At 45.9% G+C, this 24,123-nt stretch overlaps 1 protein-coding gene across 2 annotated transcripts in view; it reads left to right on the top strand.

Moving 5' to 3' along the window:
* The first annotated feature begins 4,554 nt into the window (after positions 1-4,554).
* The window catches only part of MARS1 (methionyl-tRNA synthetase 1), a 24,333-nt gene continuing 4,764 nt past the window's right edge, over positions 4,555-24,123 (top strand). For both annotated transcript variants that reach the window (XM_006171896.3, XM_006171897.3), the window contains exons 1-14: positions 4,555-4,703; positions 5,716-5,806; positions 6,218-6,296; positions 6,375-6,509; positions 6,859-6,934; positions 7,186-7,358; positions 8,055-8,161; positions 13,156-13,272; positions 13,409-13,612; positions 15,626-15,827; positions 18,161-18,235; positions 22,052-22,222; positions 23,362-23,457; positions 23,598-23,715. In XM_006171896.3, the coding sequence (XP_006171958.2) occupies positions 4,595-4,703; positions 5,716-5,806; positions 6,218-6,296; positions 6,375-6,509; positions 6,859-6,934; positions 7,186-7,358; positions 8,055-8,161; positions 13,156-13,272; positions 13,409-13,612; positions 15,626-15,827; positions 18,161-18,235; positions 22,052-22,222; positions 23,362-23,457; positions 23,598-23,715 (1,753 nt within the window). In that variant the 5' untranslated portion in view covers positions 4,555-4,594. The remainder of the gene's footprint in view (positions 4,704-5,715; positions 5,807-6,217; positions 6,297-6,374; positions 6,510-6,858; positions 6,935-7,185; positions 7,359-8,054; positions 8,162-13,155; positions 13,273-13,408; positions 13,613-15,625; positions 15,828-18,160; positions 18,236-22,051; positions 22,223-23,361; positions 23,458-23,597; positions 23,716-24,123) is intronic.

Raw genomic sequence — 24,123 nt, 5'->3', positions numbered from 1 at the left:
TTTTTTTTGGAGAGGTTTTTGCTGTAGGGCACGTGCGCTCACCAGACAGACAGAGACATAGACACAGAAAGCGAGAAATCACCCCCAAGTGGGGATGGTCACATCGCAATCCCTTCTCCTCCATTCTCCTTTCGGGATCTTGAGCACGCACGCATACGTGCCTGGCGTGAGTTTTAAGCCACCGGGTCCAGGACGCGAACCGCGGACGACTACGTGGGAGTCCAGCGACATAGCCATTACGCTAACTGCTGGTTCCCATTATCATCTTTTAATTTGACCAGAGAAAGAGAGAGAGAGAGAGAAATAGAGGGAAAGTGAGAAAGCAAGCATCCAGGTTCAGGACCTAAACTGTAATTGGCCATGTGGGAGTCAGAGATATATCTGCTACATCATCTGCTAGCCCCGAATTCCTCACATTTCTAAAGTGCATTGAGATCTCTGATCCTTTGTAGCTGTTGTTCCCTCCCTTGAAACTCTTCTCTCTGCTCCCTCCAATCTTTATCCAGTTCTTACTCATCATTCAGATCTCAGCTGAAAGGACCCTTGCATACAAAGGCCCCTTTTAACACCTTAGAGAGGCCGCTACCTTAGGGTTTTGTAGCTAGCTTTACCTCTTATATCACGATTTTCATCACACTTTAAAGATTATTTGATTTGGGACCAGCAGTTAGCGTAATGGCTATGTCGCTGGACTCCCATGTAGTTGATTATGGCTTGAGTTCTGGACCCGGCAGCTTAAACTCACACCAGGTACACGTACGTGTGTACCCAAGATCCCTAGGATCCCAAGAGGAGAATGGAGGAGAAGGGATTGCAGCGTGCCTGGGGGGTGATTTCTCATTTTCTATCTCTCTGTCTCTCTGTCTTTCTGGTCAGCGCACACGCCCTATAGCAAAAACCTCTTCCCCCGCCAAAAAAAAAAAAAAAAGATTATTTGATTTTCTGACTTTTAGGAAGTCTGTGAATGCTAAGGAAAAGTCCATATTTATTTTGTTGATAATTTTATTTTCAAAGTCCCGTACAGTTCCTAGCACAAAGGAAACTCTATCTCAGTTCCCTCATTCATAAAATGGGAATAAGAGAAACTGCTTCATAGTTTGTGTGTTACAACAACCATTTTACTATTTATTTGCCACCTGATGGCCCCTACTTATTTATTTTTAATTTGCTACTGGGTCTGCGTGCTCGCCAGAGAAAGCGAAAAGCACCCCTCCCCCATGAAGGTTTCCACACCAGGACCCTCTCTTCTCCATTTCTCCTTGTGGGGTTTTGGGCATGTAGGCACACATACCTGGCAAGTCCCTTGAGTTGCCGGGTCAGGGTCTCAAACTGCTCAGTAGGCCATGTGCGATCTAGCTGCTTTAACTACCGTGCTACTGGCTAGTCTAACAACCATTTTATTACAGCTCATAATTTTATGGGGCAGAAATCTGGATGTGGCTCAGCGGGGTGATTCTTCTCTCCCATTTGGCATTGACCAACCAAAGGCGACCTGGTGTATTTGATGAGCAGATTGGCTCTTCCAGAAGTCTTAACTCATATCTGGCACTTTGATGACTGGAACACTGGAGTCAACTAAAGCTGTCCGCCAAACTGTCTTCATAAGGCCTCCCTGGCCCAGGATCTCAGGGTAGTAGAACTTTTTTTTTCAGAATGATGCAATTCTTTATTTTCATACTTCAACAAATAGGTTTTCAAGGGATAATCTTTCTAGTGGAGATTAACGACAAGAAAACCAGCCTCCAGCCATCAGCAGCTGCCCTGCTCACGGCCTAGGCTCCCCCTGGCCTGAATGGTAAGACGGAGGGGTGTACTTTCCTTCCTTTATTAGCTTTTCCCACCGCATCCTGATGGCGTTCATGCGTTTCATCGTTTTCTGCCGAACTATACACTCTATGAAGTCATCGTATTCTAGCTCGCACTCTTTCTCTGCCCGGATACTGCCAATCCCATGTGCACATTCTATCCACTCCTTCTCTTTTTACTTTTTTTTTTAAACAATTTTTTAAAGAATTATTTTAACTTTATTTACTTATTTTAATTTGACCAGAGAGAGATAGAGCGAGAGAGAGAAAGTGAGAAAGCAAGCCGCCAGGTCCGGAGTTCAAACTGCAGTTTGCCATGTGCGAGTAAAGCACCCTTAACCACAGTTCACTAGTTCCCGGGTCTATCCGCTCCTTTTCAAAAGCGTGGCATCGAGATGGGAGCTTGTGCAGCTGTTCACCACTCTGGATTGTCATCCAGCGATCTATGTTAATGCCCAGCCTTTTCTGCACATCAAGGAAAGGTATGACTGCCCGCCACACTGCCCTTGTCTTCCAGCTGGCCGCTGCTGCAGACCCCACAGTAGTAGGACTTTTTATATGGCAGCTCTGGGTGTGTCCCAAAAAGTCTGAGAAGAAGTTATCTCACCTAGCTTCAAAAGGACCAGAACTTTCATACAATTTTTTGAGAAGGAAATAGATTAATATATGTAAAGTGGGACACAATGGTCATATGGAAGATCATGGGTATAGTTCCTGGGTTTTAGTTTTGACCTCACACAGCAGGTGCATGAAAGCCAGTGCATGGAACCTTGATCCTGCTGGCTAACTGGTTGGCTGGAAGAGCTGGGGAGGGGTTATATTAATTTGCTATAAGGTACGTGTACTCAACAGAGAGAGAGAGAGAGAGAGTGAGAGAGAGAGAGAGAGAGAGAATGAGAAGCATCCCTTTTCTACTCTGTCAGGATTTTGGGGACACACACACACACACACACACACACGAGTGTTTTTCAAGCCTCTGGGGTCTGACTCAAATTGTGCAGTTGGCCACATGGGGTTCAGCCACCTTATTCGCCACGCCACTGGCTGGCCCAAAAGAAACTTAAAAAACAACAACAACAACAAAACAAGGGGCCAGCAGATGGTGTGGTGGTTTAGGCACTTGACTCCCACATGGCTAACTGCGGAGTCCTGGACCTGCCGACTCGCTTTCTCACTTTCTTTCTCTCTTTCTCCCCAGTCAGTGTACATGTCCTGTAACAACTTAAAAAAAAAAAAAGATAATTCTTAAAAAGAAAAAAATAGGGACCAGCAGGTAGCATGGTGGTTAAGGTGCTGGACACTCCCACATGGCTGACCATGGCTCTAGTCCCGGACCTGGTGGCTTGCTTTCTCAGTCTTTCTCTCTCTCTGTCTCCCTCTGGTTGAATTAAAATAAATGAATGAATAAGTAAAATTAAATAAACAATTATATAAAAAAAAATTAAAAAATAAACTTTGAGGCCAGCAGGTGGCATAGTGGTTAAGGTGTTGCACTTTCAAGTGGCCAACTGTGATTGGAGTCTGGTCCCAGGAGCTTGAAACTCATGCTGGCCACATATGCTTGTGTGCCCAAGACTCCTAGAGAAGACTGGATTGCCTTGTGACCATCCACCTTGGGGGAAGCAATGTGTGTGTGTGTGTCTCCGTCTCTCTCTGTCTCCAGCAAGCGCAGCTGCCCTATAGCAAAATTCTCTACACACACACACACACACACACTAACCCCCAAAACAGAAAAGTTCAAATTATGTCGGGTCAGCAGGTGGTATAGTGTTTACCATGCTGGATACCACATGGATGACTCTGCGGTTGGAATCTTGGACTTGAAAAACATGCCAGGCACATGTGGGTGTGTGCCCCAAATCCCATCCCAGCAGGAGAGAGAGGGAATATGCTTACACATACGCCCAGCATGATAGTCAAACCTCTGAGTGAAGGACTGGAGCCACGAAGTCAGCCACGTGGGGTCCCTAGCCACCTTAACCTCCATGTCACCTGCTGGACCCTTAAATCGCTATTTTAATTATGTTTTTGTTGATAGGCCATCTACATTAATTTCCAGTTTGTCGCCATAAGTTTCAGATCAAGGACTCTGATCTTTAAGAACCTGAACCGAGGGACAAGCAGTTAGTGTAATGGCTATGTCGCTGGACTCCCACGTAGTCGACGGCGGTTCGCGTCCTGGACTCGGTGGCTTAAAACTCACGCAGGGCGCGTGTGCGTGCGTGCCCAAGATCCCGAGGAGAATGGAGGAGAAGGGATTGCGGCGTGACCATCCCCCCTGGGGGGTGATTTCTCGCTTTCTATCTCTCTGTCTCTCTCTGTCTGGCGAGCGCACGCGCCCTATAGGGAAAAACCTCTCCAAAAAAAAAAAAAAAGAACCTGAACCCAGAGTTAACTACGGCGAGGGGCCACAGTTACAGCACGGCCACCCCATCCTCAACGACTGGATGAGGGGAGGCGGGCGGGAAGGGGCAGGGGTGGCCTGGGGAGGCCGCGCGTGGGCTGTCGCCGCCCTCCGACCGCTTCAGCCGACACAGCGCGCCGCTGGGCGCACACGGCCCGCCCGCCAGGGGGCTCCGCTCTGGCTCCGCCTGTGCGGCCGCTCCTTCTCGATGGCGGGCGTTTCCTGTCTCCTAATGTGGCATGATGGGAGAAGTAGTCCACTTTCCGGGGGCGGTGCGGGCCCTAGCCTGACACAGAACTTCATTTCCCGGCGCGGCTCGCGGCGGCCGCACAACCCAAAGACGAAAGACCGGTTCCGGTTGCGTCAGCGTGGGCTTCACGGCGGAATGAGGCTGTTCGTGAGCGAGGGTGCCCCGGGGAGCCTGCCGGTGCTGGCCGCGGCCGGGAGGGCCCGGGGCAGAGCGGAGCTGCTCATCAGCACTGTGGGCCCGGAAGGTACTCGGGCTGCTGCTGGAGGACGGCGGATGACGGGGCGGGACCGACACTCGCCCCCCACCCCCAAGATGTCTTTGCTGCATCCCTGACACTCACACACCACACACACCCACCTTCCCCTCCATGATCCTTGCCCATTCCATTCCCTCTTCCCTCCCAGCTACACTTTTTTTTTTGGTTGTTAGTTTGCAATAGGGCAGCTTGCACGCGCCCCTTCCCCCCATCAGGGGGATGGCCATGCGGCAGTCTCTTCTGTCTCCTCTCAGGCGTGCATGCACACGTGCCCGGAGTGATTTCTAAGCCATCAAGTCGGGACTTGAACCGTATAGTCAGCCATGTGGGACCCAGCACCGTAACCTCCACCCCACCTGCTGCCCCCCCCACCCCTCAATCAGTTGCTCCCTTTAATTATCCCCTGTAAACCCTTTCCTCATTTTATAGCCTCCTCTCTTTCCTCTTGCAGGACCCCTTGTCTCACCACAGTAACCTGCTCTCCCCTTCCCAGGCTTCTATCAGGAACTATCCACACTTGGTCTCTCCCATGACCCCAAGATCCCCTTTGTCATTCTTAAAAATCTCACTGTTTCCTCCCAAGACACACAAACATGTACACTCATTTTTACTTACCTCTTCTCATCCCCAGCCAACTGTTTGGGTGACTCTCAAGCAGTTTTTTTGTTAGTCTTCTTAGTCTATTGTAGCCTCAAATCATTCTCAAGATACCCGTTGCTTTCAGTTGTTCAGTTCTTAGCTCCAGCACTGTCCCAAGACCTCCACCCCCTCTCTGCAATCCCCATCTGTTGTTTCCAGCTGCCAGCCTCAGCTGAACACCTGCTAGTCTTTCCAGCTCATTCTGACCCACCCCCCTTTCAGTGGTCCTGTGCTAGAACCTCTAGGTTGAGACTACTCATCTTTCTTCTCTTCTTTCTTGAACAACATAGGATTGTCCTAAGTTGACAAGGCATTTATTTTCTTTTCCTTAATTTTCATCCATATTTCTTTCTTGCTTCAGAGTGTGTGGTCCCGTTCCTGACCCGACCTAAGGTCCCTGTCTTGCAACTGGATAGTGGCAACTATCTCTTCTCCACTAGTGCAATCTGCCGGTCAGTACTGGTCCTTGATGCGGGGAGGTGGCTGAATCAAATCAAGTCTCATTTCCTTATTTATTTATTTATTTATTTGGAGAGGTTTTCGCTATAGGGTGCGTGACAGAGACGTAGAGACAGAAAGTGAGAAATCACCCCCCAGGGGGGATGGTCACGCTGCAGTCCCTTCTCCTCCATTCTCCTCTCAGGATCTTGGGCACGCACACACATGCGCCCAGCGTGAGTTTTAAGCCACTGGGTCTGGGACGTGAACCGCTGTCGACTACGTGGGAGTCCAGCGACATAGCCATTACGCTAACTGCTGGTTCCCTCATTTCCTTATTTGTGACCACTGTTTCACTGGGGTGTGAAATGGGCTAGACCGATGAGCCCCTTTAATCCCTCCTTTTGTTGCTCTCTCCTGGGCAGATACTTATTTCTGTTATCTGGCTGGGAGCAAGATGACCTCACCAACCAGTGGCTGGAATGGGAAGCCACAGAGCTGCAGGTGGGACTGAGGCAGGAGGGGTGGCAGGCAGGCTCTTGGTGTATACATCCATGCTGACTCATGTTCTCTGCATTGTAGCCAGCTTTGTCTGCTGCCCTATACTATTTAGTGGTGCAAGGCAAGAAGGGGGATGATGTTCTTGGCCCAGTTCGGAGAGCCCTGACTCACATTGACCATAGCTTGAGTCGCCAGAACTGTCCTTTCCTGGCGGGGGTGAGTTGGTTTTGGAGATGGGGACTGAGGGAGGCCTTTAGTGTAAGGATTGAAAGGGAGACTGTATTCAGAGTGTTTGAACCCCAGCACTGCCGCTTATTAGCAGTGTAACCTTACCAAATCACTTAAGCTCTCTGATCCTTGTTTTTTGTTTGTTTGTTTGTTTGTGAAATGGGGATGATATTAATATGAACATTTGAATTATTTTTAGGATTAAGTGAAATTATGATGTGTTTAACACAGTGCTTAACACTAGTAAGTGCCCAGTTAATAATATGGATAATATTACCATTGGAAAGGAACTGAATATCTCTTCCGTGTACCTTTTTCTTTTCTTCTCCCAACAAAGGAGACAGAATCTCTGGCTGACATTGTTCTGTGGGGAGCACTGTACCCATTACTCCAAGACCCAGCCTATTTCCCTGGTGAGAACCATGCATATTACTTCACTTCCAGCTTCAACTCCAGGGACTCGGTGTAGGGGTTATGGAAGGGGAGTAGAATATTGAGGTTAATTTCAAGGTACAGTGTGATAGGGCACCTAGCAGAAGATAGCTAAGGGATCCGGGGGGGAAGCGGCTGGAGAAATCTCACAAAGAAAGGGAGGAAGTTCACTCCTGCCTGCCCGATCCAGGTCCTTGTGTTTGCTGATCTCTCTTTTCTTCCTTGCCCACAGAGGAGCTGAGTGCCCTGCATAGCTGGTTCCAGACATTAAGTACCCAGGAGCCATGTCAGCAAGCCGTAGAGACTGTGTTGAAACAGCAGGGTGTCCTGGCCCTCCGACCCTACCTCCAAAAGCAACCCCAGCCCAGTGCCCCTGAGGGGAAGACTGTCAGCAATGAGCCTGAGGTTTGTAAGGGGGCAGTTATCGTCACAGAGCCTTAGGAGGTGCTTAGGAGATGGATTTTGAGCACGGTTACTAACTCTTGGCAGTGGTTGGAGAGCAAGGAGAGTTTCATTACCCTGTGGGCACACCTCACTTGGTAAAAGGTTCTCTCTACTCTTTCTTTATTTTTGTTCTTTTTCTTTTCTTTCTTTCTTTTTTTTTCTTTCTTTATTTTTTTACATAGTTTTTTTTTAATTTTTAAAATTTTTTATTATCATCATAATCTTCTTTATATTACATTGGATTACATATAACTTTACAGTGTATTACATTGCTTTTTCAAAAGGGAATGCCATGCATAGAAAATATATCGCATGTTGAAGCGGGGAGATTAATGTCTTTGTACTGACTGTCTTTCTTTTTTTTTTTTTTGTGAGATTTCTTTTTCTTCTTCTTCTTTTTTTTTTTCCGCTATAGGGCGCGTGCGCTCGCCAGACAGACAGAGAGAGACACAAAGACAGAAAGCGATAAATCACCCCCCAGGGGGTATGGTCACGCCGCAATCCCTTCTCCTCCATTCTCCTCTCAGAATCTTGGGCGCACACGCGCCCGGCGTGAGTTTGAAGCCACCAGGTCTGGGACACCAACCGCGGTCGACTACGTGGGAGTCCAGAGACATAGCCATTATGCTAACTGCTGGTTCCTTCTACTCTTCACAGGAGGAGGAACTGTCTACCCTGTCTGAGGAGGATATTGCCATGGCTGTTACTGCATGGGAGAAAGGCCTGAGAGGCTTGCCCCCACCTCGGCCTCAGCAGAATCCAGTGTGAGTAGGCACAGATAAATGGACATATTTTTTTTTTACTTTTAAAATAATTATTTAATTTAATTATTATTGTTTTTATTTGACCAGAGAGAGAGAGGGAATGTGAGAAAGCAAGACTCTAGGTCTGAGACTGAAACCATGGTTGGCCATGTGGGAGTCCAGCACCTCCACCACGATGCCACTTGCTGGACCCTAAATAGATACTGTTTTTTTTTTGTTTGTTTTTAAAACAATTATCTTATTATTTAATTTTATTTACTCATTTATTTATTTTAATTTGATCAGAGAGAGATACAGAGAGAGGGAAAGTGGGAAAGCAAGCCACCAGGTCTGGGACTCGAACTGTAATTGGCCATGCGGGAGCATCCAGTGCCCCAACCACCACGCCACCTGCTGGTCCCCAGTAGAGATTGTTGATAGAGTCTCTGTCTGCCAGGGCTCCTTTGCTGACCACCCCTTAATTTGCCATTCTTTCTTTTTCATTCTCAGGCCTTTTTTTTCTTTCTGTTTTTAATTCTCTCTTAGCTTATTTTGGACACTCCAGTTGTCCTATCTGTACCCATGTTTTCGGCTACTCTTTACCCACTGATAGCAGCTAAATCTGTTGTTCTAGTTTAGGTTTCTATTCTGAGCTCCAGACATATTCATCAAACTATCTCATAGATCCCTCCACTTCCACAGGCATCTCAAACTCAACATGTCCAAGATCAAACCTGTTATCTTCCCTGCCAGCTGCTCTTCTTTTCTTATTTATTCATCCATGTTAACCGAACAACTTCTCCCTTCTACCTGTAAAAATCTGAGCCCTGAATCTTGTTGTCAAATACATCATACCTTTCCCCCTTGCTGTGTCCTTTTTTTCCATTACTGGGTCATTGATTCTAACTCAGATCCATCCCTCTTCCTCTCTGTCTTCACTGTCTTCACTGCTTCTACCTTAGGTTAGGCCTTATCTTCTCTTACCACGTGACCTCGTACTCTACACTGCCATTAGGGTGACACTTAAAACCACACACACCTCACCTTGTTTTCAGAATTTTGCAGAGGGTTACTTTGTATAGTTCGAGATCTGATGATCATGTTCCTGTCTGCATGCCCAGCATCATAGTTTGTTTCTCTTCTGCTGTACTACAGTACACTACTTGCACATACACAGATTTTTTTTCCCATCGAAATGAAATTTATAATGCTGATTGTCTTTCAGCAAAGATTTGTGCATTCATTCCTTAGACTCTATATGCCAGAAACTGTGTATCCATAAAGGAACAAAACAGATAAAACCTCTGTTCTCATGGAACTTTGAGCCTTATAGGATAGACAGGTGTTTTAAAAAAACGGCCACCCAAATGTGTAATTACAAATCTTGATAAGTCCTTTGAAGATAAGGGACAGGATACTATGAGAAAACATACTAGAGGAGACTCATTTTTGAGGACTTTGTAAAAAAGTTGTTTGGGGGCTAACAGATGGCGTGGTGGTTAAGGGCACTGGACTCCCACATGGCCAGCTGCGGGTTGAGTCCTGAGTCTGGAGGCTTGCTTTCTCTCTCTCTCTCACTCTGTCCCTCTCAGGTCAAATTTAAATAAATAAACAGACAATTATATTTTTAAAAGAATTATTTATTTAATTGTATTTATTCATTCATTTATTTTAATTTGACCAGAGAGAGACACACAGAGAGAGACAGGGAGAATGAAAAAGCAAACCACCAGGTCTGGGACTCGAACCATGGTCACCCATGTGGGAGTGTCCAGTGCCTTAACCCCCATGCCACCTGCTGGTCCCCTGTAGTTGTTCATATTTATGGAGCGCCAACTACGTGCCAGGCACTAGGCTGTGCAATGAACAGGGATGATCTATCTCATTTAAATCTCACCACAAACTTATGACACGGGTACTATTTTTATTCCCATTGTACAGATGAGGATCCTGCTTGGACAAGTGAAATCACCTGCCCAAGGTCACACAATTTGTAAGTGGTAAAGCTGGGATCTGAACCCAGCTCTGTCTGACAAACAGAATCCACCTGCCCACCTCCTAGTTTTCCAGAGCTTTTAATCCTATGCAGGGCCTTTCAGTAAGTGTTGAACTCTTGGGACTACCACGTGAATCGTATTGCCATTTCTCTGTCAGTCACCCAGTGAGCCATTCAACAACCAGATAATATATTGAATCCTTATTCTAGGCTTGGCATAAGGCTATAAGGCTAAATAAAATTCAGTCTCCCTGCTAAGAGCCATAATTAACGTGTGCATATAATGTTAGAAATAAACCAAGAAAAGCTGTAATTCTGGTCCTGGAAGAGGTGGATCCTTAGACCCAAAATCACACCCATATTCTAACTCGCCTTTATCCATGTAAAAAATGACTTATCCTGTGTCCCAGTCTCTCATCACTAATGGGTTAATGGGCAAAGCCATGTCATCACTGAGCTAGAGAGAGCCTTAGGAATTGTCCCCATCCATAAATATGGCCGACCATGGTTCCAGCCCTGGACCTGATGGCTAGCTTTCTCGCTTTCCCTTATTTTCTTTCTCTCTCTGTTTGGTCAAATTAAAAAATATTAATAACAAATGGAATTAAATAAATAAATAATTCTTTTATTTATTTATTTTTTTTGGGGGGGAGAGGTTTTTGCTATAGGGTGTGTGTGCTCACCAGAAATACAGAGAGAGACAGAGAGACATAAAGGGAGGAATCACGAATCACCCCCAGGGGGAATGGCCATACCGCAGTCCCTTCTCCATTCTCCTCTCGGGATCTTGGGCGCACACACACGTGCCCGGCATGAGTTTAAGTCATCGGGTCTGGGACTTGTACCACGGTCAACTACATGGGAGTCCAGTTACATAGCCATTATGCCAACTGCTGTTCCCAAATAAATAATTCTTCTTTTTTTTCTTTTTTTTTATAATTATTTATTTTATTTTATTTATTCATTATTTTTTAATTTGACCAGAGAGAGACAGAGGTTGAAAGAGAGAGGAAGTGAGAAAGCAACCCACCATATTCAGGACTCAAACCCTGCTTGGCCACGTGGAAGCGTCCAGCGCCTTAACCACCATGCCACCTGCTAGTCCCGCAAATAAATAATTCTTTTTAAAAAATCTTAGAGCATGTGTGCTCACAGGAGTGAGGGGAGAAGGAGAGTGAGAAAGCAAGGCATTATGTCCAGTACTCAAACTGTGGTTGGCTGTGAGAAAATCCAGCAACTTAGCCACCACACCACCTGCTGTTCCCTAGGTATCTTTTCTTTCTTTCCTTTTTTTCGTAAGTGTCTTTTCTTAATCGTAGGCTAGAGTATGTGTTTGCCTTCCTTCTGCCTCTTTGCCTCTTTCTGCTTTTCTGTTGCGCTGATGCTAAAGAGCAGTTAACTAATAGGATGTAACTCTCTTGAGGGCAGAAGCCAGGGCACACTTACATATTCTATCTGCCACAATAGTGACATACTGAGACAGAGAAGTGACACGGTAACACACAAGGAGCATTGCACAAATTGACACAAGCAGTTAGGGACTCGGAGTGCAAGAAAGACTGTGGGAGTGGGGACCAGCAGTTGGGGTAATTGCTATGTTGCTGAGCTCCTGTGTAGTCGACTGTGGTTCAAGTCCCAGACATGGTGGGTTAAACTCACACTGGGCATGTGTGTGTGGGCGCCAAAATCCCGAGAGGAGAATGGAGGAGAAGGGATTGTGATGTGGCCATCCCCCTGGGAGGTGATTTCTCACTCTCTGTCTCTCTGTCTCCGTCTGTCTTTCTGGCGAATGCAGGTGACCCATAGCAAAAACTTCTTAAAAAAAATACAAAGAAAGACTGTGGAAGGATGGTTATCAGTGAAGGAAGTTTTTCCTAAAGGACCTGATTTCTAAGCTGGATTTCAGAGAAAGTTATCCCGTTATGGGGAAAGGCCAATGAATTCAGGAGAAATTTGTAAAAATACGTTGTGAGAGTGGTCGGCAGGAGGCATTAGTGGTTAAGGTTGCTGGACTCCCACATGGTCGACTGTGGTTCGAGTCCTGGACCTGGCAGCTTGCTCTCATTTTCTTTCTCTTTCTCTCTCTCTCATTCTGTTCCTCTCTGGTTAAATTAAAAATAAATAAATAAATAAAGTTAAATAAAATAATTCTCGAGGAAAAAAGAAAAGAAAAAGGAAAACTATCTGTTGTGAGAAAAGTAGCCATAAAAATGTTCCAGGAATATGTAGCAGCAGCTGGGAAGACGGGTGAGGTTAATGTGAGGGAATGAGTTGACAGAATGGTCGGGGTTGGTGAGGGGTCAGTGCCGACGAAAGGGTTGATCAAGGGTGGTGCAGCTGGGCTGTCAGCGTGACGAAGCATGAGAAAGGAGGCTGGTACTGAATTGATGATTACAGACTGCGGTTGAGTGATGTAACTGTGAATGATCCTTGAAAAGTGGGCAGGCGAGGGTGGCTCTGAAGGCAGTAGCTGGTGCTGAGCTTTAAGTTGGGCCATGAGGAAATGACACATGTGGCTTAGGGAGAGAAGAGTTAGGGTACAAACGGATTTGGTAAGACTTGAATGTGGAGTGATGAGCTGTAGGGCCTTCAGATAGTGACTGGAGCACCTGAGAACAGAGCACCTGGGGAGAGGTCAGCATTGGGAAAGCGTTCTTGGGAGTAGTTAGAGTGGAGATAACTGGACAGAGCTGAGAGAATTTTGTCACCACCTGGGAAATTTGAAGCTGAGAAGGAGCTAGTGGAAAAGAAGCTGTCACAGTTGTGAGAGAGACAGAAATCAGTGTTAGAATGAGGCTTTTTAAGAGCAGCAGACTAGGCTGCTCGCTGTAGCAGGACCCTTTGAATCTGTAGGGGAGCTTACGGCCCTGGGGCATCTTAGAGCCCTGTGGGTTCCTACGTGGAAAGACTGCAGATGTACATGAACCTACCACAGCAGATCAAGTCCGTGTCTGGATGTTCTGTGCCCGTGACCCTCACAGCTTCCCTCCAGAGCGTTCTCTTCCTTTTGCCTTACCAGGCTGCCTGTGGCTGGAGAAAGGAACGTGCTCATCACCAGTGCCCTCCCTTATGTCAACAATGTCCCTCACCTTGGAAACATCATTGGTTGTGTGCTCAGTGCTGATGTCTTTGCCAGGTACAGCCAGCTGCTGGGGAGAGACCTCCTGAGGGAGGGCGGGCCCCAAGGCAACAGGATGGGGTCTGCAGGGATCCTAGGGGACAATGGAGCGGCTGAGATGGGGCCCTCCCATGATCACTGTATTCCCTTCCAGGTACTCTCGCCTCCGCCAGTGGAACACCCTCTACCTGTGTGGAACAGATGAGTATGGTACAGCGACAGAGACCAAAGCTATGGACGAGGGTCTCACCCCACAGGAGATCTGCGACAAGTACCACGTTATCCATGCTGACATCTATCGCTGGTTTAACATCTCCTTTGATATTTTTGGTCGCACCACCACTCCACAGCAGACCAAGTAGGCTGCCATTGATATGGCAAATGTGGGGATGAGGGCTGGGAGAGGGGGCGCTGAGAATATCCTGGAGACGGAAGGAACCTGGGTGGCTGCCGAGGCATTTCTCCTAATGTTTAATTTTTCCACGAGGGTGCATGAGCTCTCTGGGAAGAAAAAGAAAGAAAGAGCACCACCCCCATGGGGGATCGTGCCATAATCCTTTTTACTCCACCTCCCCCTTCTGGATTTTAGGCACACATGCGCACATGCCAGTGTGTTTTTCGAGCCACCTGGGATTGGATCTGAATCATTCAGTAGGCCATTTGGGATTCAGTCTCCTTTACTAACATGACACAAGCTGGGCCAGCATTATTTCTTACATTTTATTTATTTAGAGAGAACCCCAGGAAGATCTTTTTTTTTTTTTTTTTAAACTTTGCTATAGGATACATGTGCTAGCCAGAGAGAAACATAGAGAGTTACAAGGTATCCCTCAGGGGCATTAGCTAGACTACAGTCCCTTCTTCATTCTCATCTTGGGACCTTGGCGCCACACACACACACACACACACACACACACACACACACGAGCCCAGCATGTTTTTCCAGCTGTTGGGTCCAGGACTTGAACCATCTTGTTAGCCATGTGGAATCCAGCCGCCTTCACCACACCTCTGGCTGGCTCTCCCAGTAGGGTCTTGATGCCATGATTTACCCTCAGCTTTAGTAGCCTTGGATCATTGGCAAGGATATGCCTGGCTTACTTAGAGAGTTCTTTGGACTTGAACCAGGGACCTTGTCATGTGGGATTGCCTCACAGAGCATTGTGTTTCAGCACTGTGCCATCATCTGGTCCCCTATCCAGGCCTCATTAAGGGATTCAGTGTGTGCAGAAGTCTGACAAGGTCCTGAATGGGCAGCCAAGGGAGGGAAGAGACAAGACAGGCCTCTTCTCTGGCTGCCATTGATTCCTGACATCCCCTCCTACTTCCCTCTCTGTTTATAACAAACACACTCATTCTTCCTCTGCCTGACACTTATCTAATTTAGAGCTGTGTACTAAGGCCTGCTCCCATAGCATAACAATCAATTCTGTGCATAGGGAACTGAATCCCATGTGTTTGACCACAGTTTAAGTCCTGTCTCTGGCAGCTTGAAAAACATGCTGGGCACATGTGTGTGTATGCCGCAAATCCTAATGGGATAGAGAAATGGAGGAAAAAAGGATTGCAGCCCGACTGTGCCCCGTTAAGGGCTGCTTTTTCACTCTCGCTGGTGAGCATACATGCCCTCTGGCAGTGAACCAATGAATTTAAAAACGACGTGCTAGACAGGCTGCCACACTAGTGCTCTGCAGTCTAGCACTTGGACTGATTAAGTTCTTAGGACATAATAAAGAAAAGGTTGGCAGGTGGCATGGTGGTCGAGGTGCTGGACTCCCACATGGCCGACCATGGTTTGATCTAGGACATGGCAGCTTGCTCTCTCACTTTGTCTGTTTCTGTTCAAATTAAAAAAAAAAAAAAGAAGAAAATAAAGAACAGACACAGGGACCAGCAGGTGGTACAGTGGTTACGTCACTGGACTCTGATTTGGTCGACCGTGGTTCGAGTCCTGGACCCAGCAGTTTAAAACTCATGCCGGGTGCTTGACCATGAGTGCCCAAAGTCCCAAGTGAAGAATGGAGGAAACTCTCTCTTAAAAAAAAAAAAAAAAGAACAGATACAGTCCTATCCTTTGAAGATTTTTGTTAATTTAATGAAACTACAATATAGATGAGTCTATATTCAACAAAAGTAAATTATGAAGTGTGAGGAACAAGACTGTGTGGGCATCTGGGGACTATATGTGAAGGTCTGAGCTCATCCAGGAAAACTGAAGATGACTGGAGGGCCTTTCCTTGAGGGGCCTTCTGCCTGATTGCTTCGGTGCTTGGTTTGAGAAAGTGTTTTGAGTCCATGGTTGGAGTGGTCCGAGGGAGGGCTGCCACACCTCTTCCTGTCACTGTCCCTTTCCATTCGTTCACACCACCAGAATCACACAGGACATCTTCCAGCGATTGCTGGCACGAGGTTTTGTGCTGCAAGATTCGGTGGAGCAACTGCGGTGTGAACGCTGTGCCCGCTTCCTGGCTGACCGCTTTGTGGAGGGCGTGTGTCCCTTCTGTGGCTATGAGGAAGCCCGAGGTGACCAGTGTGACAAGTGTGGCAAGCTCATCAATGCCATTGAGCTCAAGGTGAGAGAAGGGTCTCATGGAGGCCTGTAAAGAGATAATCCCTGTATATATATATTTTTAAAGAATTTGTTTATTTCACTTATTATCTTTTTTTTTTTTTTTTTTTAAGAATTTTTTAATTTTAGAGACCAGCAGTTAGCGTAATGGCTATGTCGCTGGACTCCCACGTAGTCAACCGTGGTTCGAGTCCTGGACCCAGTGGCTTAAACTCACGCCGGGCGCGTGTGCGTGCGTGCCCAAGATCCTGAGAGGAGAATGGAGGAGAAGGGATTGTGGTGTGGCCATCCCCCCTGGGGGGTGATTTCCTGCTTTCTGTCTCTCTGTCTGTCTGGCGAGCACATGTGCCCTATAGCAAAAACCTCTCAAAAAAAAAAAAAAGAATTATTTAACTTTATGTATGTGTGTATTTTTTTATTTTGGGAGAGATTTTGCTATAGGGCACATGTACTCGCCAGAAAGACAGAGAAAGACAGAGACAGAAAGCGAGAAATTACCCCCCCAGGGGATATGGCCACACTGCAATCCCTTCTCCATCCTCCTCTCCGGATCTTGGGCACGCATGCACACGTGCCCGGCATGAGTTTAAGCCACCGGGTTCGGGACTCGAACAGCAGTCGACTACATGGGAGTCCAGCGCCATAGCCAATTGCTGGTCCTGGTTTTTATTAACTTTTTTAAAAAAGTTTTATTTCTTACATGAGTGAGCGTGAGAGAGACAACACCTCTAACGAGTCTTGATACTGTGATCCACCTCTGGCCTCAGAATGGAGGAGAAGGGATTGTAGTGTGGCCATCCTCCCCGGGGATGATTTCTCGCTTTCTGTCTCTCTGTCTCTCTCTGTCTTTCTGGTGAGGGCACATGCTCTATGGCAAAAACCTCTCCAAAAAAGAAAAATACAACTTGTGGGTTTTTGGCTTGAGCAGTTTTGGGCAGTTGGAAGTGAATATGGGCAAGATTAGGAGAACAGGATTGCAGTAGAATGCAGTGGAGCTGCTTAGGTTTGGCAAGCTTGAGGTGCCTCTTAGACATCCACATAGAGATACAGATAGGCAGTTGTATGTGGGCACATGGCATTTGGGAGGCTGGTTCTGAGAGTTATAATTTCTCACCTTCAGAAACTCGGATCAGGGCGAGCCCTGTGGCCCGGTAGTTAAGAGGACAAGATCTCACATGGCTGACCACGGGGTTTGAATCTGGCGGCTTAAAAATCACACTGGGTGCATGTACTTGGATGCCCCATATCCCAACAAAATAGACAGATGAAGTAGAGGAATTGTGGCATAACCAGATGCCATTGGAGGATGTGCTCACTCTCACACACACGCACACACACGTGCACAAGTGCATGTGACCTCTGGCAGATTAAATAAACAAACCCCAGATCAGAAGTTAGCTGGTGGCACAATGGTAACATAATATTCTCTGATGTTGGACCCACATGGGAGGGTCCCAGGTTTGTGTCTTGAGGCCTTCCTGTGCATGCTGGGATGCTTCAGGCATGCCGCTGGTTCAGGCAGGCTGAGTCTGGCAACTGGTTACCTAGAGCCTGAAGACTCCATTAAGAGTACCCCCTTCCTTCCTTCTCTTGGAAGAAATAAATTAATTTAAATTTTTTTAATTTTAATTTTAATTTTAGTTTTTTGCCATAGGGAGCATGTACTTGCTAGAGAGAGAAAGTAAGAAATCATGCCCCAGTGGGGATGGTGACTCTGCAGTCCTTTCTCCATCCTCCTCTCGGGATTTTGGGCATGCATACAGATATACCCAGTGTGATCCTCAAGCCCCTGGATCCGGGACTTGAACCATGGAGTCGGACATGTGCCAGTCTAGCGCCTTTACCTCCACGCTACCTGCTGGCCCTCAAATAAGTAAACTTGAAAAAATAAATTCATAAAGCTTTAGTTGATTAGCCCTACCTAACCATTCACTATTTGGCCATCATCTTTCAGTGTTTATATAGTCTATAACTTTCTTGACAGTTTTCTTTGTGAGATCTGTACTTATTTGTCACACAGCTGCCTTGATAACTTGATGCTAACCTCAAGGAGGGATTGTGTGTCTTCTCTCTCATGGCTGCTTCCTCTTCCCCTCACACGGCTCAGTGCAGTGCTCTGTACCTAGTCTTTTCCCTTCTCTGGAGTTGTAGGACAGACATGGAACTCTGAGGGACAAATGTACTGTGCAGACTTGGATCTGCACATTCAGAGAAGGCCGAGTAGTTATGAGCTGGCTGAGTGTTAGCATGAAGCTAAGCTAGATGGCCAACTGAGGCCTAAAGTCCCGATTCTAACAGTCCCACCCCGGGTCTCTCCTCTGATGTTTCCATCCATAGAAGCCTCTGTGTAAAGTCTGCCGATCGAGCCCTGTGGTGAAGTCCTCCCAGCACCTGTTCTTGGACCTTCCTAAGGTAAGTGGGCCTTTTCCTTAACTTGGTATTCAAGAGGCTTCTTGTACCCCTGCTGCCTTGTCCGTAGATACTGACAGTAAATCACTGTCAAATGTTAGTGATTGCCATTAAAAATCATACACGCTGTTGTAGAGATGAAACACTGAAGGACACGAAGTGAAAACCCCTGGCCCCTCAAGCCTACTTGCCAGAGGTATTTACTACTGCTCATTTTCCTTTGTGTCTATTCAAAAGTATCATGTGCATATAAACATATATATATTTTTAGAGGTTTTGCTTTAGGGCATGTGTGCTCGCTGGAGAGACAGAGACAGTGAGGTGGAAAGTGAGAAATAACCTGGCCACACTGCAGTCCCTTCTCTTGCATTCTCCTCTTGGGATCCTGTGCATGCTCGCCCACACACCTGGTGTGGTTTTGAAGCCACTTACTCTGGGACTCAAACCGCAGTTGGCTGTGAGTCCAGTGATGTAACCACCATACCATCCACTGGTCCCTAATATAAACGTATTTTTATGGCTTTTTTTCTTTTTCTTTTTCTTTTCTTTCTTTTTTTTTTTTTTTGGAGAGGTATTTGCTATAGGGCGCATGCGCTTGCCAGAGAGAGAGAGAGAGAAACAGAAAGTGAGAAATTACCCCCTGGGGGATGGCCACGCCACAATCCTTTCTCCTCTATTCTCCTCTCGGGATCTTGGGCGCAAACGCACACCTGTGCCTGGCGTGAGTTTAAGCCACCAGGTCCGGTACTCGAACTGTGGTGGACTACATGGGAGTCCAGCAACATAGCCATAATGCCAACTGCTGGTCCCTGGCATTTTTTTCTTAATGTAAGGTAGATCATAATGTTTATATTGTATTGCAGTCTGCTTTCTTTTTCTTTGTGATATTTCTTTTTTTCTTTTTTTTTTGTAGAAGTTTTTGCTATAGGGCATGTGCACTCGCCAGACAGACAGAGAGAGACATAGAGACAGAAAGCGAGAAATCACTCCCCAGGGGGGATGGTCACGCCGCAATCCCTTCTCCTCCATTCTCCTCTCGGGATCTTGGGCACGCACGCACACGCGCCTGGCGTGAGTGTAAGCTGCCGGGTCTGGGACTCAAACCGTGGTCGACTACATGAAAGTCCAGTGATATAGCCATTATGCTAACTGGTCCCCCTTTGTGATATTTCTTGACCAGTTTTTCACATTAGAGCTGCCTCTTTTTTTTTTTTTAGTAATAATTCAAGCTCATGAAAAAGGTGCAAGAGTACACTTGTTAAAAAAAAGAACCCTAGGTTCTTTACCCAGAAGAGTCTCATGTTCAGTTTCAGTTAAGTGTTTGCTGTGTGTACTTTAGTACATTCTCTTTCTCTCCTACTCCTCTTCTCTCCTTACCCTCCCCTCACCCCCCCCACGCACACATAGATGTGCATATATATCCTCCTAAACACTTCAGTATGTACAGCTGATCCTTGACAACATGAGTTGGAACCATGCAGGTCCACTTATACATGGAATTTTTTCAATAAATAATATTGGAAAATATAATACAGTACCTGTAAATGTATTTTGTCTTATTTATGATTTTCTTACCATATTTTTCTCTAACTTTTTAAAAAATTATTTATTTAATTTTATTTATTCATTCATTTATTTTAATTTGACCAGAGAGAGAGAGAGAGAGATAGAAAGCGAGACAGCAAGCCACCAGATCTGGGACTTGAACCATGGTTGGCTATGTGGGAGTGTCCAGCACCTTAACCACCATGCCACCTGCTGGTCCCTCTCTAGCTGTTTTTTTATTTTTTTAAGAATTATTTTACTTAACTTTATTCTTTTTTTTTTTGAGAGATTTTTGCTATAGGATGCGTGCGCTCGCCAGACAGAGAGAGACATAGAGACAGAAAGCGAGAAATCACCCCCCAGGGGGGATGGTCACGCCGCAATCCCTTCTCCATTCTCCTCTCGGGATCTTGGGCACGCACGCACACGCACCCGGCGTGAGTTCTAAGCCACTGGATTCGGGACGCGAACTGCAGTTGACTACGTGGGAATCCAGCAACATAGCCATTACGCTAACTGCTGGTTTCCTATTTATTTATTCTTAATTTGACCAGAGAAGGGTAGAGTAAGAGAGAGAGCGGAAGAGAGAGGGAAAGTGAAAAAGCAAGCTAGCAGGTATGGGACTTGAACCATGGTCTGTCATGTGGTAGTCAGGTGCCCTTAACCATCAGGCCTTCTGCTGGCCCCTCTACCTTACTTTTATTTTATGTAACAATTCAGTGTAGGGGCTGGCAAGTGGCCTGGTGGTTAAGGGCACTGGACTCCCACATGGCCAACTGAGTTTGAGTCCTGGACCTGGCAGCTCTCTCTTGCTTTTTCTCTGTTCCTCCTCTAGTCAAATTAAATAAATAAATAAATAAAGCTAAATAATTCTTTTAAAAAATATAGTATATAATACATATGCAAAATCTGTGTTAATTGACAATTATTGGTAAGTAGTCTTACAGGTTATTATTAGTTGTTTTGTTTTGTTTTGCCGGGTTTTTTTTTGAGAGAGAGTTTTTTGTTTTTGTTTTTTTTTGAGAGGTTTTTGGTATAGGGCACATGCGCTCACTAGGAAGACAGACAGAAAGCGAGAAATCACCTCCTACGGGGGTGGCCACGCCGCAGTGCCTTCTCCATTCTTCTCTCGGGATCTTGGGCATGCACGCACACATGCCCCTTGTGAGTCTAAGCTACCGGGTCCAGAACTCGAACTGCAGTCAACTACATGGGAGTCCAGTGACATAGCCATTATGTCAACTGCTGGTCCCCTTTTTTCTTTTTTTTTTTTAACAATTATTTTATTCAATTTTATTTATTCATTTATATATTTTAATTTGACCAGAGAGAGAGAAAGTGAGAAAGCTGGCTGACCACAGTTCAAGTCCTGGACCTGGCAGCTTGCTTTCTCTTTCTGTCCAGCATCTTAACCACCACCGCGCCATCTGCTGGTCCCCTCTTTATTCTTTTTGTGGAAAGTTATTTATTTTATTTATTTACTCATTTATTTGAATTTGACCAGAGAGGGACAGAGTGAGAACAAGAGAGAGAGAAAGAGAAAACAAGCCTCCAGGTCCAGGACTCCAACCACTGTCGGCCATGTGGGAGTCCAGCGCCCTTAAATCACCACACCACCTCCCAACCTCCTTTTTTCGTTTTTTTTTTTTTTAAGTTTTGCTATAGGGTGCATGCACTCACCAGAAAGTGACAGAGAGAGCGAGAGGAGATGAGAAAGTACCCCTCAAGGAGGATGATCATGCCGCAGTCCCTTTTCCATGCTGTTTTTGGGATTTGGGGCATGCGCGCACACACATAAACACCCTGTGTGTTTTTCTTTTTCTTTTTGTTTTTTAAAAGAATTATTTAACTTAACTTTATTTTAATTTGACCAGAGAGTGTTCTCCAAAGAGATAAAGTGAGAAAGAACCCCTCAGGGGAGCTGGCTATGTCCCGGTCTCTTCTTCTTTCTCCTCTCAGTATTTTGGGCATCCTCGTACACATGCCTGGCGTGTTTTCCAAGCTGCAGGATTCAGTACTTGATGTATGTTGTTGGCCATGTAGGATCCAGCTGCCTTAACCTCCATGCCACCTGGCTGGCCCATGTGTGAAATTTCCTGTTGCATAATTTCTGTTATATAAATTCCTAGAAGTGGAATTGCTTTGTCAAAATTATGAGTCTTTTAATTTCTATTATATATTGCCAAACTACTGTAAAAAGGTTATGTGTATTTATTATTATGCTAAACTTGTATAAGCCTACCTCAAATCAGCCTTGTCTCTCTGCCATCTCAGCTGGAAAAGCGAGTGGAGGAATGGTTGGAGAGGACATTGCCTGGCAGTGACTGGACGCCCAATGCCCGGTTTATCATTCGCTCTTGGCTTCGGGATGGCCTCAAGCCACGCTGTATAACTCGTGACCTGAAATGGGGAACACCTGTGCCCTTAGAAGGTTTTGAGAGCAAGGTAAAAATTCTTTAACCTTTATATCTCAAATTATTCCACCTTGTGATTGAGACTTTAGGCTAGCAGACTAGACCTTTGATTATGTCATTTCTTTTTTTTTTTCTTATAAATAATTATTTTGTTTAACTATATTTTAAATTTTGATCCAAGAGGGACAGAGTGAGAGAGAGAGAGAGTGAGAACTTGAACTTGAGGTTCGGAACTTGAACTGCAGCTGGCTATGTGGGAGTCCAGCGCCCTTAACCACTATGCCACTTGCCGGTTCCCTATTTTAGAATTATTTATTTATTTAATTCCATTTGTTGTTATATTTTTAAAGAATTATTTAATTGCATTCATCGCTATTTTATTTTTTAAAGTTTACTAGAGAGAGAGAGAGAGAGAGAGAGAGAGAGAGAGAGAAAGTGAGAAAGCAAGCAAGCTGCCAGGTTTGGGACTCGAATCGTGGTCAGCCAGGTTGCAATCCAGCCACCCTAACCACCTGCCAGCCCTGTCCATTTGTTAATATTTTTTAATTTGACCAGAGAGAAAGGGAAAGTGGGAAAGCAAGCCACCAAGTTGGGGACTCGAACAATGGTCTGTCATGTGGGAAATTCAGTGCCTTTATTCACCATGCCACTTGCCAAACCCTATTTTTTATTATTTATTTATTTTTTTTTTGGTGGCCAAATCCTATTTATTTATTTTTTAATTTGACTAGGGGGTGTGGGGGAGAGAAGAAAGCGAGAAAGCGAGCTGCCAGGTCTGGGATTTGAAGCAAGCTTGGCCATGTGGGAATTCAGAGTTGTTAAAGACCACACCACCTGCTGTAATCCCTCCCTTTTCTTTTTTTTTTTTTTTTTTAAAGAGATTTTTGCAATAGGGCGTGAGATAGAGAAACAGAAAATGAGACATCACCCTCAGGCAGGGATGGCCACGCCACAGTCCCTTCTCCATCCTCCTCTTAGGACCTTGGGCATGTATGCACACACACCTAGCATGAGTTTTAAGCTGCCGGGTCTGGGACTCGAACTGCAGTCGACTATATGGGAGTCCAGCAGTGTAACCATTACACCATCTACTGGGCCCATTGATTATGTCATTTTAATCTGAGACTCTGGGTTGGGCTCTACCATGTTTCCCTTTTCCTGATCCTCCAGGTGTTCTACGTCTGGTTTGATGCCACTATTGGCTATCTGTCCATCACAGCCAACTACACAGACCAATGGGAGAAATGGTGGAAGAACCCAGAGCAAGTGAGCAATTTTGTTTATCCTGTTTGCAGGGTGGGGGTGTGTGCGTGTTGCCGTGAAGGGTGTTAGGGTTGGGTGTCTGGTCGTTCTTGGCCTTTGAAGAAGGGTCTCAGAAGATCTCTCTCTCACCTGTATTCTCCTAGGTGGAGCTATATCAGTTCATGGCCAAAGATAACGTTCCCTTCCATGGTATAGTCTTTCCTTGTTCAGCCCTAGGAGCTGAGGACAACTACACTTTGGTCAGCCACCTCATTGCTACAGGTAGGTCCCCCGGAAGACTGCAGGTTTGAGTGTTCTAGGGAATGAAGGCTGAGGCAGAACCTGGAAGAAGATCCTGGGTGGGTGCTGTTTTGAGTTAGGAGTTGAGGTAAAATGGGAAATAATAAAAATATGTTAACTCAACCCACAGAAAGGAAACAAGAACCCAAAGAAAGCAAAAAATCTGAAGCTGAAATTGTGAAAAATATAAGTGAAGAGGGGGCTGGCAGAGGTGTGGTGATTAAGGGCACCGAACTCCCACATGGCCAACCACAGTTCATGCCCCGAACCTAGTGGCTTGTTTTCTCACTTCCGTCTCTCTTGCTTTCACTCTGTCCCTCTCAACAAATTAAAAAAAAAAAAAAAAGTGGATAAATAAAGTGGAAACAAAAAAGGGCCACGCAGTTGGGG

This window comes from Tupaia chinensis, unplaced genomic scaffold, assembly GCF_000334495.1.
Source record: "Tupaia chinensis unplaced genomic scaffold, TupChi_1.0 Scaffold150006_1, whole genome shotgun sequence".
Taxonomy (NCBI): domain Eukaryota; kingdom Metazoa; phylum Chordata; class Mammalia; order Scandentia; family Tupaiidae; genus Tupaia; species Tupaia belangeri.
Note: the sequence above shows the minus strand (reverse complement) of the source record. Positions and strands in the feature narration are given on the sequence as shown.